This window comes from Oryza glaberrima, chromosome 9 (genome assembly GCF_000147395.1).
Source record: "Oryza glaberrima chromosome 9, OglaRS2, whole genome shotgun sequence".
Taxonomy (NCBI): domain Eukaryota; kingdom Viridiplantae; phylum Streptophyta; class Magnoliopsida; order Poales; family Poaceae; genus Oryza; species Oryza glaberrima.
This window is the reverse complement of record NC_068334.1, coordinates 15,177,986-15,195,497: the sequence shown is the minus strand read 5'-3', so window position 1 is coordinate 15,195,497 and position 17,512 is coordinate 15,177,986. Positions and strand designations below refer to the sequence as shown.

Sequence of the window (17,512 nt, the reverse complement as noted above, 5' to 3'; positions counted from 1 at the left end):
TGGTTCAGTGCACCGTGTAGAACACGGCTGCATTGCAGATGTTGATGCGTGATCTCTTTTTTTTTTTCTCGGTCTCTCGGTCTCAGTCTCGCCTTTTAGGCTGGTTTGGTTTGAGATCTAAATTAGATTTATCAATATTTGGTAATTTTAATAGTGTTTAGTGTCTATTTGGTTTGAAGCTAAATTTTAGCATATCTAAGGCCATTTCAATAGTGAACTTAGGCTATTTTAGTTTCAATCCAAACACAACTTTATTTTACCAAAATTAGTCATGCTAAAACTTGTCAAAATTTGGCACTGACAAAATTTGGGAAGGCCTATTTAGCCACGAACCAAACCAATCCTTATTCTTCTTCTTCTCTAATCTTTTATTTAATTATTTGGCCGAAGCGAATAGACGCTCATATAAACGTACGCACATACGTTATGTGTTGGCAGGACTTCCAAGAATCCAAGATGGCAAAGTGGCCTCCTGATTCAGTGGCCTAATTAGCTGGTTCATGAAGGATGATGAGTTAAACTGAATTCCTCAGCATTAGAACATTATTATCATGGGTCCTTCTAGAAGCTTCTGAGGGAGGATATATACTAGTAGTGGTAGCATTAAACAACTCGCAAGTACAGTACACTCCATCTCTCTCTGAAGCTAAACCTGAGGCTCCCTTTCCAAGTGCACAGGGAAGACAATTAATCCTAACTAACCTGATAGATCATGTAGGAGCATGAAAGATTCCGATTGAGATGATCAGAAACGAATCAAAGATTTACTAAACACACCCTAAGTGCAGATTGATCAGTACAGTACAGAAGAGTACAGACAGTTGAAGAGCAGAATGCAATGGCACTAAAGTGAAAGCGAGAGGGCACTACTGCTGCTACTTCTACCACTATTTGGCGTCAATACCGTACTTTGCACGTTGATGACTCGACTCCCCGACCAAATTCGTGGCTCAGATTGAATCTTTTTCATCGTTTCCAGGGGCTCTCATTGCAACTGTGTTAAGATTAGATACCTGGTTTTACCTTGAAGTCAAGTCTAGCTCAGCTGTCACCCCTAGCTTTTGTATTTGGAGCCTGGCACTTTCCATTGATTAACCCGTCTGTTTCTTCTTAATTTGTACACCCTGGAGATTAAAAAAAAAGGATTGGTGCAGGCTAGGTGGCCACTGATGACTGACCCATATCATGCAGAACTTGACTCTGTGCAGGGCTTCGGATAGTGTCATATTAGTGGAGGAATTCATGCTTAAAAAATGTAATAAGGAGGATAAGAGTTTGAGGCTCCCATCGGTTGCCATTTTACCCAAAATGGCTTATTTGGCTTATTAGAAAATTAAAATTAATTTATAAGTAAAACTTTTGTAGATTTGTTCGTAGCGACTTAAAAGCCAACATTAACAAAAATTACGTTAAAAGCATTCCAAAATCAACTTCAAAATCAAGTTCAAAAATTCAAATTTTGGCTTATTCTTTGGCTGTTTAGGCCAAACGATGGGGCTGTGAGGTTGATGCATTGCGCTTAATTTTTTAGACAGTTGTGGAATAATAGTTATGGAAAGAAGCTATGTATTTCGTTGACAAATCAAATTGTGGTTAGACAATTTTTCAAGGCTCCTTTTGAATGCATTAATTTTATAGGATTTTCGTAGGAATTAATTAAATTCATGTAAAATTCCTATTAGAATTCCTGTTCAAAGGAGATTTTACCCAATGTTGTTTCTCCTGATATTGGGTGTGTTCGCTTGCGGCTGTTGCTACGGTTATGGTAGAAATTGTATGTAGTCACTGTTGGCTGCCATCTAGTCACACCGAACAAGCCCATTTTCAATATTTTTTTCATTTGTAACTTAGCAATTATATATAAAAAAATCTTAAAACAATTTCATCGAACATAGTCCACCTCGACAAAGAACAGAGTCTAAGAGCTCTCTTGACATTATTTTAATTATCTACTACTTAAAAGCGGAATAGTCCGTCCATTCCTCTCCACATCGCATGAAACACACAACTACCTCCCCTACCTCCCCCCTAAAAAAAGCAGCTGGTTAGCCAAAAAACCGATTGCAATGCAAAGTCATGTCAGCTAGTTTCTAAAAAGATGTATTTCATTTTTGAATTTAAGAAAATTAATCCTAAATTAGTTTTAGGGGTTATTTTCATTGCCCATACTTATTTTCATGATTTCTAAGAAGACAAAGAGGTTATACCTAAAAGTTAATATTAAAAATTATATTTTAAAATTTTGGCCTTTCAGAAAAAAAAAAGATAATGATGAGGGGAGAGAGTGAGAGAATAGAGGAAGAGAGAGAAAAAAAAAGCATGGACGGCATTAAGGCTCCAAATGCTCCCATCCCATTGGCTGATGGAATGAAATGGCCGATGGACAGCGAAGGCATGGCCGATAACAGCCCGGCCATTTCCCATGACCCCATCACTTTTAACATTGGGAATGCATGATCAATTGATCATATCCCCAACTAATTAGAAAGTGCCATCCCCTGGCTAAAGCCACTGTCCGTTTAACTGCATCACGCGCTTCTCGTAACCTGAAATCCTGCCCAAAACTTCAGAGAAAAAGGAGGCTTATTTTACAGCTTGCAGCAGATTCAGACTGTGATCAGTATGTAAGAGCAGATACAATAACAGACTATAAACCAGCTGCAAACATATTTTAAGGAGATAAATGGAGAGAGAGAATGGCAGCGGGCTACAGATTTGTAGTCAGTTGTAGCACGGACTCCAAGACATAGTGTATGTATGACAGGTGGGACCAGGTATTAATAGTGTAGTATGTAACTATTGTATGAATGAGTTATTAGATTGGCTATAAATGAATTGGAGCTAATAGTTGGCTATACTATTGAACTTACTCTAATAGACGTTGCGCAATGACCTGCAGGCTAGGAAATCAATCGCCGATTCACTATAGCTGTCCATGAAATAAATACCTGCATGTGAAAATCAATATGAACAATTTTTTTGGAGACGGTGTACGTATATATCTAGCAACTTCTATGATGCGTCAGGGAGAGGAGAGAGATATTGAGGCTTGCATTCAAGTGTTTTTATGGAGGACACTTTCTGCCCGGATCTAACGGCAAAGACATCATAATTCAGCAAAATTTCGCCCATACAAATGCATAAATTTGACAATCTGTCCCATTTCCAGAATCCAGACGTGAACCTGAAAGAGCCACAATGCGATAGTGTGCCAAGCTAAAGCAATCCTAGTGTATATTGTAGGCATCACTCACTTATGGCATGGCATTTAATAGGTAGTATTATACTACAATATTGTTATTAGTTGGAGAAATTTCAACAGTTGATTTATAAATTTTACTACAATTAGATTTTTTACTAGTAATAATCGACATGATAATATAAATAAGGGAAAATTGGAACCATACCATTATAATTTTGTAAAATTTGAGATATGCCATCCTGACCCACATGTCATTGACTCATGTGGGTCCTATATGTCATTGAGATACCGATGGCATATCTCAAACTTTGCAAAATTATAATGGCATGGTTCTATTTTTCCAAATAAATAAATATGATTCATTGGATTGGAAAAGATGATCGGTCTAGATTATATATCTGCTATTAGTATAGACCATAATAAAGTATCTCATTACTATATAAGTGAGAAATCACCTGTCTAATCCTTTTTGCGATGAACCAACTAATCGATGTGTAAAACTGACGCAATACAGAGAAATGCATGCCCATCAACTGCAAATTGAGAATGACAATTTTAATTTGAAAGACAAAGTGACAAATTAACTGATAAGCTTCTAGATGACATTGAAAAAATTGGACGCGTGAGCTTATAAATTAGAAAGCTTAAGAAAGAATATATGTCCTTGAATATTCGTTTTGTTTTTTTATTACCGAATTATTATATGCTTATGCAAAGGCTGCTGATTTGAGTTGCTGATCTCTTTGGACTTTGGTTCGGTATGGAGGTAGCAGGTGAAGCTAAGCACATCTGCGCTGTGTATATAAAAAGTCAGTAGGTGAAACCATACGTGTAGTACTCCCTTAACAATAAGATATAGTACACCGGTACATGTCTCATCTTCTCTTCACTCTTCACTCGTTTAGTTAATGTTGTCAATGAATTTATAATTAGTTTGACCATCATTTGAAAGGGATAGTCTATTTGTCCTTGTTCTAAGTTGTTCATCCTTTTTATTTGCGAACCAGAGCATTTCTAGGTGCTGAAGGCAAATATGTGAAAATTCAGGGGGAAAAAATGAGACCTATATATGTTCCTGTGCAAATCATGTTTCTTTTTCTTGCAAAAGTCCTTCATATATATGGTATTTTTCTAAGCATTCCCTTAGTGTTTTTTTGAGAGAATTTTTCTTTGGAGAAAGTATAATACACAGAATTGAACTATTAGTATGTATTTATACAATGAAAAGGACCATATTTAGTTCTAAAAAGTAGTAATTATTCTGCACGACAAGCGAATGGGTAGTTGGTCGGGATTTGTAGACTACAAACAAAAGGCACATTCGGTGAATGTACTAATAGTTTTAGGGTCAAATAAGGACACTGTTTCATTAATCTAGTAGTTGAAGGCCAATCTGTGAGAGGATTGGTACTACTGATCACACTTATATGTCATGTCTTGGATTCTGTCTTACTTTTTTAAGGCAAGGATTTTGTCTTAGTAGCTAACTGGAATTGTACCATCAGTCATTTATGTTAGGATGTTATTACTCTCTCCATTTAATAATATAAGACGGATTTTATTTCATTAGAACAAAGCTTTAACTAACAACTATTTTACTGATATTGTCATCTATGTGATAAAAAAATTAATTATAAGAAAGTATTTTTTTTGTTAATATAAATATAATAGTAACAAAAAATTATGTCATAATAGAGTAATTGTTAGTCATAGTCTTATCCTAATGAAATAAAATACGTCTTATAATTTTCAACGGATGGTATTGCAATAAATGAAAGATAGATCATGGATAATGCCTACAAGAAATACGATGTATTTAGTTTTTGACATATTTATAACAAAAGGACATGCATGCTACCTTCTCAATGAAGTCTTGGATGTAAGTGGCATGAGATATGCGAAACTCTGTTTTTTCTTGAAAAAAATTGTGTAACACTCAGTGGCGACATTTCTCATCCTTTTGTTTTTAATTTCAGAGGCCAGTGGTTGGTAATTAGTGGCAGGATCTGATGCACTTTCCCCCTCTGTTTTCTTATAATATTTCTGCTCATCTTTTGAGCAAAAGAAATGAAAGTCATGGTTCCTTTCTAGTTTCTACGCTTGCCGGAAACTTGTAGTGCAACCAGAAGTTTGCTGCCCATTCAGGTATCCATCTTTCTATTTATTTATTTCTATCTGCTTTTCTTGGCACGCATCTAGAAAGGCAATAATAATACACCCGTCAAAGCCATCCAATGATAATTGCCGTAAAATGACAGGGTGGTTGTTAAGAAGTTAATTAATTGCCGAATCATTGGGGTGACAAATTATGATCAACTCAGCTCATTGTCTCTCCTATAGAAGTCTAGAGTAAACTCCAAAGTTTACCTGTGTGCCAGGAATTTCTACACGCCCCAATCAACCAAGTCCAGGACTAAATTTTCTTAATTATACACCCCAATCAACCAAGTCCAGGACTAAATTTTCTTAATTATGAGAACATCGGACTCCAAGGTGACCTGCTTGGTAGGGATCTTATTTTCTTCTGCAAACTATAGCCTAAGACACGTGATCTAAATTATAAAGAAATGAATAACTCCAGCTTGGCTTGAAGTAAGAGTGTAAGTGGCTAACTAACGAAACCCACTTATAGACTAAAATAACCCACGAACCCGTTTATTTTTGACCCATAAGTGAGCTCACATGAAAAACAAAAAAACGACTGATACACAAAAATTCTCGGACAGTTGTGTGTGCTCCTTCTAACATCCTGACATCTACCCCAAGAACATCCACATCGTCACTGGCAGTGAAAATGTAGAGAGCTTAAGGAGGTACTAACCACTCGTTGATCGCTAAACATTACTAGTATAATAATTAATTGCTATTAAATCCAACGCTGCACGGCCGATTGACAGAGTGCAACTTGGGTGGCTAGGCGGCAACTGATCCATCGAACGAACAACGGCCTCCTTGGAACCATATAAACTTTGCCGTGATCGATGGATTTAACGTTTACCAACCACGGATTACGTAGCAATCGGGCTAATAGCATCTTCATCTCTCTCTCTCTCTCTACATATACATATATATATATATATATATATATATATATATATATATATATATATATATATATATATATATATATATATATATATATATATATATATATATAGTAAATTTGTTTGGTGCTCCATGGTGCCCGGGCTCCACGATTCAAATTGAGTATATACTCAATTCAAATGAGTATGAAATTTTTTTTAATGTTTAGGTATTAACATTAACTACTTTACTAACTAGTTCAAACAAGTTTGAACTGAATTTAAACATGTTTTTGTTAGATTTTAATTTTAGGTATATAACATCTAAACATATAATTAGTTAGGTATGTAATATTGGAATGTGAAATAAAGATAAATTTGAGTTGTTTTATTGCTAGGTATAGATATGAATCGAATACTTATAACTAGGTATATACTCACAATTTAAAAATTTTGAAAATTTTGGGCGAATTTGTGTATTTCATACCATGGTGCCCGGGCACCATGGAGCCCCATATGAGTGTCCTATATAGTAAATTTGTTTGGTGCTCCATGGTGCCCGGGCTCCATGATTCAAATTGAGTATATACTCAATTCAAATGAGATGTCACTTTCAGATCTTCAGTCCCAGAAAAAAAAACACTGAACATGTAAGTAATTATGCATTAAGATCATACACATGGTAAATCACTCATTCTTTTTTTTTTCAGTATAGTAGGCTAGCAACCTTTGCTCAACGTGGTGAATCAAATCGTATTGACCTAGTTTTTATCTAAGAAAACCGTTTAACTCAAGTGACAGAGATGGTAAAAAGGTGTTTCTCAAAAAAAAAAAAAGATGGTAAAAGGTACAAGCACTTCATTGTCATGGTAGGTAATCGATCGCTAAAGGTGAAAAAAATAAATGCACAAAGTTGGTAAGAATTTCACTTCTAAACGACGACTACGGGCTTCGACAGTCATTTTCCGTGTAAATTTGAAAGAGAACCAGAGAAAAAGGAATATTAGATGCGGAGTGCAATGATAGGGCAGAGAACACCAGCAGAAGGCAGAGAGTCAAATATACAAGCCCTCCATCCTTTTTGCAAACCACAAATGACATCTTCATTCAATATAAAAGAAGGAAAATTTATAGCATTTGAAAAACATGACATCTTTTTCTCAGGCTTAGCTATTGATGAAGGGTGATCACGGAAGGTAGCATAACCCCATGTAACAAAACAATGCCCTGAAATACCCTATCCGGAGAGTTATGTTCCCTTGTTCAACTTAAGGCTTAAAATGTTTATAAAATGCTTATTCAGACATTATTTGTTTTCTGAAAGTAGTCCACTATATAATTAAAAAAAAATCAGAGGAGTAACATACCTTCTTATGACGAGGAAAATTCCATTTCTTTCTCATACTGCTCTTACTCTTACTTACCATATCACTGACACCGTAACAGGATCTCTTGGCAAATCAGACTGATAGAAGCATTCCACCTGTTGTTAATGACAGAACGTTGCTGGATGGTATTTCTCAAACCAAATTGCAGTGAGCTGACAATGCAGTCTGCGCAAAAAGTATGCAATGGTGGTTGTCCTGTCATTAACCACTCGATGAAAAAGGAATCATGAAATTAACTTCGGAGGGACGTGCAGATTGCAACAGGAAGGAGATAAAACATATGAGAAAGATAAATGCACCAGAAAGCCCAAACCAGAACCCTATAAATCAACTGCTTTTATCAAACCAGGATTTGCTTCTAGATGAGATTGTCATCAACAATGCCAGAACCTTTGCTAGCCAAATCAACTGTACAATAAACAACAGTGGAAGTACAAAACAAAGCACACCATTAAAATCAACTCGTGGATACAATAAAGCCAGCACGTCCACAATTGGGGTGCTGTCAGCGATAGTAAGCGTCATACCATTATGACCAATATTCTAATGAAATAATAAAATCTTGTATGTGTCAAAATCATGAGCTCTGACCATAGGACAAAAATCTGAGGAGCGAAAGCGAGACTACAAGAGCAACCAGAGGAGATATAAAATATGACACAACAATTTGGCAATAGCGAAAGAGGCTTTTCAGCTGGTAGTTGGACTTCAGATATCAGCAGCTCGAAAAGAAATAGAAGCACTCATAGAAGAGATGACTCTATCTGATATCTAAATAAAAACAATGACAGGGAGCATCCCTGCTCACAGGGAAATTGGTCCATTTCATTAGGACGTTTTTTTTTTATCAAGGCATGTCACCTTTCAGTAGCAACAAAGTTTTCCAAGGCCCATATGGGCAATGTAATTAGGGAAGCAAAAAGAGGTAAAAAGATGAAACAGTGCCATTGGTTTTGCAAATCAGATAACACAACGAAAATAAGCACCATCTTTTGCAGGCTTACTGGGGAAGTACTAGATAGCTGTTTCAGTTATAAACTTACTCTTTTCACTTCCTTGGATCCCTTACGTAGTTAAGTTATTAAAACAACTCATCTCCAGGTCAGAATGTTGCATTTGTAAAAGTAACCAAATAATGGTGATGCAAACAATTTAATGGACTTTAATTTATATGGTGCACCACACTATTCAATAACCATTGGACCTATCTTTTCAGCCTCTTTTGGGGAGTTTTACCAATTCTTTCTGGAACTGATCGGTTTCATATGGAAGTCCTCTTCCAAATGGGACCTTAAATTGGATGGTCAATGACAAAAGTTAGGAAATTAATTTAAGAACAAATAAACCATATCTTCTTTCTAGGATCCTGGATAAGATGGCAACCTACTCTTTTGGATAATGGTTTGCTATATGCACACTTACCCTCAACTGCCTCGTGGTGTGGCTTTCGTCATCTCATAACATCAACAACATATATTCAGCAAAAGGTGATGTTTCCAAACAGAACATGACGACAAAAATAGACTTCTGACAGGTCAGGCTCAAATTATTGAAATAAAAATATCATTTACTGCCAACAACCTATACATAATATCCCCGCAAAAAAAAAACAACCTATACATAATAGGTACATATAACAGCTGATTCCACTATATATTCAAGTATTAACCTAGATATGCCACAGTGCCACACAGATGACATGTAATAGGAACACCATCCTAACTTGAGACAAAGGGCAAAAGTGAAAAGATTCAACAGTTTAAAGTTGTAGATTGGAAGGTTTCAAAACTCAGGGTTGAAAAGTGTATAGATGACAGAGTTCAGGGTTAAAATTTAGCCTTTTCCATGCATAAATGAAGAACAAAAAAATGATGGAATAAGTAGCCATATTTTTCACCACAAAAGGTTTCAATGAATAATCCATATTTCTAATTGATTTTACTTGTGTTGTTTTACAAAGCAATTTGGCATATTTGCCATCGAAAAAAGAGAGAAGGGAAGTTATCAATTATCATAGAAATTAAGTGTTTGTTTTCTGTAGAATAGAAATTCAAGATTGAGGATACGCCAATAACTATATCTCGTATTCTACAAAACTTGGAGTCATCCAACATCCACCTTTCATGATTTTGTTGAAATCAGTGTGATTTCGCAACATACCCATCAACTGCAAAATTTCTCGTAGCTGATGGCAGTGCCAATCGCATTCCATCAAGCTCAGGGCTTGCAATCACTTGGCAACCAAGACGGGATCTAAAAAAACAAGATTAAATTAGTTAAATAAAAGTAGTAAATTCAAAAGGATTGAGAAAGAAGATAATCGTACGTCTCTGTAAGCCCAAATGCAAGGTCCAGCATATCGTTCTCCTCATCCACAGGATCTTCCAATTTGTTGTAGTAGTCAACATCCTGAAGAGAACTTTCTTATCAAACTACACTTTTACCATCCAATCCAATTGAACCTTTAAGAATAACATCATACCGTTACAATCACATGGCATGTCGAACATGCAAGAGAGCCCTCACATGCCCCTGTTATCATGACAACAGGGGGCAATTCAGATGATATATTAGAAAAAATACAGTTATTTTAGTGGTACCAGAAATGGAGCTAGGAAAATCATTTTTGTACTTCAATAAGACAGATCAACATAACAGGATAGTTAAGGTGGCACGGTGACAATGCCAAGGCTCAGAATGATAGGTATAACAGAACGATAGATTTTGTCCAACACAACATGAAACATGCACAAGCATAAATGTACTTAAAAATTGATTTAAATCAAAATGAGCAAACATTAAGACCCGGCATTTCAATGACCTTCAAGTTCTATGTCATTCTCATGTGCTGCCTCTAGCATTGACATTCCTATAGGTACTTTAACAAGCTTTTCCTCGCCATCCTTATCAACAAAAGTCACAGATATCCTGCAAATTAAATTATAATATTTGATATTCAAGTTCAAATTGTAGAATAAAACAATATGGACTTTATAACCAAAATCACACATGAGCCAACAGATAAAAAACAGTAGCGCCCCATTGGAATGACATTTATGCTCACTGTAAAACATGTAATGTGTCATGTACTTAAATTCAGAAAGTTGACATGCTGAGAAAAATTCAAATAGGCAGCAACATGAAGCAAGTAGACCTCAAACGAATACCCTATGCTCGTCAAAAAAGAGATGGACCAGTAAAACTGCAAAAATCGCAAACCTTTTTACCTAAATTAAGTTTGTGACACAAGCTTCAGGATAAATTCCATACATGATATGGAATAGACACTCATAATGGCCTTGCTGGTGTTCAAAAGGTCAACAGCACAATCTATTCTCAGACAGCATACATTCACAGTTGCATGGAGTAAGAGTAATTGCATTATTCAGTGAGGATGAACCACACTCATATTCAGAATAATATGAAGTGAACACACTCTGCATCTTTGGAGGAAAGTTGGCTTCAAAATAAAAGGAGAAGAGAAAAAAAAAACTTGCGGGAAGATGGGCATCAAAGGAGACGATTACCAAGGCTAAGCACATTTTGAGGTTGACAGCATATGTAAACATGAAAATCATACAGAGAAATCCCATAACCATGTCAAGTCCAATGGAAGTGGTAGAATCACCCAGGCAAGATGATGGCTTCTAGGTTGACCAATGCTGCATCATGTAAGAACTTGAGAAACAATTTTGGAGCAGGAAACCCATATGGGCCTCCCAATTACCCGTTTTATTCCGTTAATCCCACCTATTTATATTTCTAATTGAGCCCCCATATAATGTTTAACATCTCATTCTTCTACTCTCTTTGCTCCCTAATAGTTGCCTCTATGACAACACACAGAAAGTAGAATTGCATAACTCCAATATAGACAAAGATGATACTCATGTGCAGAAGGGCAGAATTATACAAGCTCTACCTCTAAAGAGATCTGATAATACAAGACCAAGGCTAGTTAACTAAACTAGTAAACTACCATTGATTATACAATTTCGTTCTTGCCCCTACTTTGATGTCCAATATTGATTTTGCCCCTGTTTTTTAGGGTTTTCGTTTTTACCCCTACTTTTTTGAAACGAAACAACCGTTTGCCCCTGTTCCATTAATTCTTCCTAACGGTGTTAAATGTGTGTGTGTGTTTGGGGGGGGGGGGGGTTAAAAAGACAAGTATATACTTTTGACATAATCAAAATACAAATCTATTGATGCAATACTCTAGCAGTAATTTAATTTGTCAACAATTTGTGAAAGTTTGCCAAGATTTGGATCAAATTTGAAAGTGGTGTACAAAAGTACCGGAAATATCTAAGGGTATACTTGGTCCTTTTTACCCCACATTTAACACCATTAGCAAGAACTAACGGAACAGGGGCAAATGGCTGTTTCGTTTCAAAAACGTAGGGGCAAAAACGAAAACCCTAAAAACATGGGCAAAATCAATATTGGACATCAAAGTAGGGGAAAGAACAAAATTGCCCCTAAACTAAAAGAGTTGAATGATAATGGAATGTTTTTAAGTGCCTCCTATTCTTGAGTGGTACTTAACTATTCATCTTGGAGAAGTTTTATCTGAAGTTTGCCAACTTCCAAGCCAAAAGCATTCCCAAAGGCCCAAAAGCTTCATAAACATGAATGCCGTTCATGTTAATTACCAGATTTACAGACATCACCAGAGTAAATTTGTGTTCCAGAAAGTAATCTACAAATAGCATATCAAACTTTTTTGTCACAAACCTAGATACTTACATATCTAACTTAGGCTCATTTCTTTTTGGCTACTAGCTACTAGATTATCGTTGGCACGGTTCCCAAGCTGCTAAAAAGTGTGATTTTTGAAAAAAAAAAATATTTAGAAGTTTCTACAAATCTAAAATAAATATATTTTTCAAATTTATAATAGCTAATACTTAATTAATTAATCATGATCTAATTGAGTGTCTTGTCAGGTAAGAAACCTGGTTAATTGGCTGAAACATTGAAATTAACGCACCCTTAGGGCCCATTTGAAACAGATTATTAACTGCATTATTGTCTCGGATTATCCACTTGATTATAGGGAAAAATTAAAATATTTCAAGAAATAAACTTAACAAATAGCTTAGAACATGTGGTCTAGGCACACAGTAGAAGAAATATTTTTGAGAAAACATATTTTTAGAGGCATGGAGCAAATAATCTGCAGAAATAATCCTGTGAATTAGTTGAAAAGAATGGGGCCTAGCTTAAAATGGATAACGAGTTACACTGGTCAAGCCCACAGAGTTAATACTTAATACAACTTACTTAGCTTCTGACTCGCTGCTCCTATCACTGGATGTAGCATTTGTGTTCGAACAGAAGAAAGTCTTCCCCTGAAAAGCATTTCCTTTGTCATTACCATTTAGAGAATATGTAAAAGTCAGAAAACCGCATGTTTCATGCTTTAGTTGTACAAAATTCCGGGTTTACAGGCGAGTGGCACTTAACCCCATGTTTTAAGCTGCAAGAGATCCAGTTAGGAAAGCTTAAACGGCATAAAAGACACACAAATTTGCGACCAGCCTAGTAGTGACTACACAACCTAACTAGCGTTTCTACAGTAAGGTAAGGGCACATGTAGACCAATTTTCAGAGCACCAAGGAAATGAATTCTCACCAACACAAACCCTAATAGATGTTATAGAGATCAAGAGCTGTAACAGAACTAACCAAATGGTTCACATGAGAGGTAACAGCTTCTGCTCCGTGCCTCCTTGAAGCGAGTGAATTTTGACCTGATAAGTAACAGTGCATAATAATTCAAGCAGTGAAAACAGAGAGAAGGCGACCAAATCAAACTTCCAAAAATGCAAATTCTCTTTTCAATCAAACACCTCGAAGCAATCTACAGAACAAGTAACTCATGCCCAGATCCCAAACTCCAATTAATTCCATGGCAAACACACAAGGCAGCAGCCCAGTCTCTTGTCTTCCCAAAGCTAGCGAGCAAGTGAGAGCTAGGCGGAAACCACCATAACTCTTTATCTCCAATACGTATACAGCCAAACCCTACGCCATCCTTTGCATCCCGATGATCTCGAGCTCAAATCGCTGTAGCATGCGCGGCAGATTTTTCCGGAGATTCACGATGAGGGAGGGAGAGGAGAGAGACGGAGCAAGCGGAGCCCGAACCATGCCATTCTAGACCGTGCGGCGCACGAGGCGGCGACGCCAACCACACCGACAACAACAACGACGAGGACGACGACGACGACGACAAGCGGAACCGCCGCGGTGGGGAGGAAGGGGGGATCTCACCTGGCGCAGTGGCGCGGCGCAGGGCATGGAGCCCCAGGCGGGAGACCCTCGCCAGCATCCCGACACCCGCCCGGAGCAACCGGTGCAAGCGGCGGCGGCGACGGCGGCGGCGGCGGCGGATTTGGTGGTGCCGTGTGGGGGAATCGCCGCGGCGCCGGCGAGGCGAAGTCGCGAGGCTGAGGAGACGAGGTGCGGCTTTTGCTCGGCTCTCGCCTCGAGGAGAAGGGAATCGTGAAGCTGGGCCGGATGAATGTACTTGGGCCGGAGGTACGGCTGCACAGGACATATATTGGGCCGGGCCGTGATTTCAGAAGGCTCGCGGGGGAGCAAGTTAAAGTGTTTAACGGGCCTAAATGGGCCAAATTCTGGCCCACCGACGGGAAATTGGCCGAGAGGTTAGGCCTGCCAAACAAGGCCGAGGAAAGCGGGCTGCTAGCTGGCGCGTGAGCCCCACTCCCCCTCCCTTCAGGGAGTGTTTGCAATCCCATGTTCCCAACCCCTCTTATTCGTTTTCCGCGCGCACGCTTTTCAAACTACTAAACGGTGTGTTTTTTTGTAAAAAGTTTCTATACGAAAGTTGCTTTAAAAATTCATATTGATCTATTTTTGAAAAAAATAGCAAATACTTAATTAATCGCGCACTAATGAACCGCTCTGTTTTCCGTGCGGGGAGTTTAGTTCCCAACTTCCCATCTCCGAACACAGCCTTAGTCTACTCTTAACTAACTAAATTAATTAATATACTTAACACTAATAATAGTAATTAGGAAAGATTCTGAAGATTTTTTTACTAACAGATTGAAAATTTTTTAAGTTAGATTTGAAAACGTTCAATTTAAGTTTTAAATTTTAAAGTCAAATTTTAAAAACTTTCAACTCAAATTTGAAAACTTTTAACTTGAGATTTGAAAACTTTAAACTCAGATTTAAAAACTTTTGACTTGAGATTTGGAAACTTTCAACTCAGATTCGAAAACTTTCAACTCGAGAATCGAGATTCAAAAACTTTCAAGTCCAGATTTGAAAAATTTGGAAACTTTCAATTTGAGATTTAAAAACTTTCAACTCGAGATTCGAAAACTTTCAAATCAAGATTTGAAAAATTTAAAAATTTTCAAAATCGAGATTTGAAACTTTCAACTCGAGATTTGAAAACTTTCAAGTTTAGATTTGAAAATTTTCAACTCAAAAATTAAAAACTTTCAAACTCAAAACATGCTAAAGATTAAAAAATCAAAAAAAAAGGAAAAAAAAAGGAAAGAAAATGAAAAAAAGGAAAAAAAAAGTGGAGAGACGCACGCACGCCAGTGCAGCGGCGTTGGGCCTTCTGGGCCCGAAACGCGCACGCGTATTAGTTTTTCCGCGAGGAAAGGTCAGCAAAGATTCGGTTACTTTTCGGAGTTTTAACAAGGATTCATAACCCTCTAAAGAAAGTCATATGTTTACATACCTCCTGTGTGAGTGGCGACGAAAATGAACCAGCGAACCAAGCAACAGATATTTTTTTTTAGATAAAGAAGCAACAGATATACTGACAGACAAGCCTGCAATCGATCTGAAACTGAAATGCGACATTTGTGAGATTGATCAAAACAAAAAACCAAAAATTGGAGAATGGAGACGCGGGGAATCGAACCCCGTGCCTCTCGCATGCGAAGCGAGCGCTCTACCATATGAGCTACGTCCCCATCGTGTCATATGTTCTTGTACAAATGGTCAAGCAAACATCTGTAGCCACCCTCGAAGGCACGTTAACGCCCAGAAAAAAAAAAAGAGCTCGGATGATGAGCGTACAACGTGCTTTGCCTCCATTATTCTGTTTGTACCGGTCGGCCGGTCACATGCGCGCAGGCTGCGTTGGCGGAACACCAGAAGCCCAAGGAACGAACGAAAGCTGCCGCGCGCGGGACCAGAGACGGTGCCGATCGAGTACGTGCCGCCGATCGAGGCACCGACCGGGACAGACACCACCACCGTGGGAAACAGGGGGGTTTCTAGAGACGAGAGGGGCAGGTCACAGGTGGCCAGCCGCGCGGCGCCCGATCCCCAACACAACCGTCTGCACCGTACTCCCTCAATACCCATAAAACAAATCGTTTAGAACAAGATTATACTTACTAAGGAGTGATTAATAAGGGGCTATTCTTTCCTATCTGCCCCTATTAAATAAGGGTGCGGGTGCATTCCTTTGAGAAACAAATAGAGCTCAAATGGCTAGTGTAGTGAGGTTTGAAGGCTTAGTGCCTGGGTTCAATTTCTTGTGGGCTTATTTTTTTGCTGATTTTACATGGTGCTCGTTTGGGCGCTTGTCAACGGTGTCCAGCGCGTCGACGGAGTCCGGCGCCTCGACATACTCCATGATGGCGCTCGGCAGTCGGGCGGCGAGGAAGAGAGACACGCGTGTGCGAGCGGCGAGCGTGTGCGAGCGACGTGCGTGTGCCATTAGTCATGTCCATTCAGCTTAAGGCGGCATTAATCACGTCGCCTCGTTTTTTGCCTCGCCGCTCGTCGCTCGGCTCTTGCATCAGGGGCATACGCGTCCAAACTATATCCCACTGAGGAACGACAACTTGTTTTGTGAAAACGGGCTAAGAGCTCAGAACGACTTGTTTTGTGGGTATGATGGGAGTACGGTCGTGCAACGCGCGTTAGCGTACACTGTACCCGGCGCTTTTGCTCGCCAAGCCAAACGCCACGAGCGCACGGGGACGCCCGCCGATCGAGTCCGTGTGTTGTTTTTGTGGATGGGTGATCGTGGCCAGTGGGTGGTGGTACACCAGTATCCAAAGTGTACCATGATCCAACGCAACGCAACGGCGTACGGTGCATCCGTACACACACACACACACACACACACACACACATATATATATATATATATATATATATATATATATATATATATATATATATGACACTCATATGGGGCACCATGGTACCCGGGCACCATGGTATCAAATGCACAAAATCACTCAAATTTTTTAAAATTTTCAAATTGTGAGTATATACCTAGTTATAATAATTTGATTCATACCTATATCTATCAACAAAATAACTCAAATTTAACTTTATTTCACAATCCATGATTACATACCTAACTAATTATATGTATGGATACTATATACTTAGAATCAAAATCTAACAAAAACAAGTTCAAATTCAGTTCAAACTTGCTTTGACTTTGAACTAGTTAGTAAAGTAGTTAATGTTAATACCTAAGTAATTAAAAAAGTTTCATACTCATTTGAATTGGGTATATACTCAATTTCAACAATGGTGCCCGGGCACCATGGAGCACCAAACAAATTTACTATATATATATATATATATATATAAAATATATATATATATATATATAGAGAGAGAGAGAGAGTTGGTTGGTGTGGTTCGTGCCCGTCGCCCATGGAGAAAAAGGAAGTGTATGCCATGCATATGGAGACATGAAGAAGTTAGAGTACAGAGATGAAATAAGTACTCCATCTGATGATCTGATCAAACGTATTGTTGCACTAGTATTACTGTAGTAATAAATTATATTTAAGTTTTGTTTATAAATCAAACTCCTCTAACTACGACCGATCTTATAGGAAATAAACTAACATTTACAATAATGAATTTTA

General features: G+C 38.0%; 1 protein-coding gene and 1 non-coding gene across 3 annotated transcripts; both read right to left on the bottom strand.

Moving 5' to 3' along the window:
• Positions 1-1,216: 1,216 nt before the first annotated feature.
• On the bottom strand, positions 1,217-14,095 carry LOC127784778 (uncharacterized). 2 transcript variants are annotated; one of them, XR_008019592.1, is made up of 10 exons: positions 13,893-14,095; positions 13,305-13,369; positions 12,900-12,967; positions 10,435-10,541; positions 10,096-10,145; positions 9,940-10,022; positions 7,593-9,866; positions 3,658-3,735; positions 2,871-2,948; positions 1,217-2,564 (listed from the first exon to the last, which is right to left on the bottom strand). XR_008019592.1 is itself a non-coding variant. In XM_052312147.1 (7 exons), the coding sequence occupies exons 1-7, from the start codon at positions 13,948-13,950 to the stop codon at positions 9,752-9,754; spliced, it is 546 nt and encodes a 181-aa protein (XP_052168107.1). In that variant the 5' UTR covers positions 13,951-14,095; the 3' UTR covers positions 6,378-9,751. The 2 variants fall into 2 exon arrangements, 1 of the variants encoding a protein (XP_052168107.1); XM_052312147.1 differs by lacking the exons at positions 1,217-2,564; positions 2,871-2,948; positions 3,658-3,735 and having other exon boundaries at positions 6,378-9,866.
• A 1,412-nt stretch (positions 14,096-15,507) lies between these two features.
• TRNAA-CGC (transfer RNA alanine (anticodon CGC)) lies at positions 15,508-15,580 on the bottom strand. The gene has a single exon. It is a non-coding gene; the product is annotated as a tRNA-Ala (tRNA).
• Positions 15,581-17,512: the final 1,932 nt, after the last annotated feature.

Excerpts from the sequence above, each read along its gene's own strand:
- LOC127784778 (XM_052312147.1), bottom strand. The coding sequence starts at position 13,950 with ATGCTGGCGAGGGTCTCCCGCCTGGGGCTCCATGCCCTGCGCCGCGCC. Across the intron at positions 13,370-13,892 it reads GCGCCGCGCCACTGCGCCAG|GTCAAAATTCACTCGCTTCA; the intron begins GTGAGATCCCCC and ends GTTACTTATCAG. Across the intron at positions 9,867-9,939 it reads GCATTTGGGCTTACAGAGAC|ATCCCGTCTTGGTTGCCAAG; the intron begins GTACGATTATCT and ends TTGTTTTTTTAG.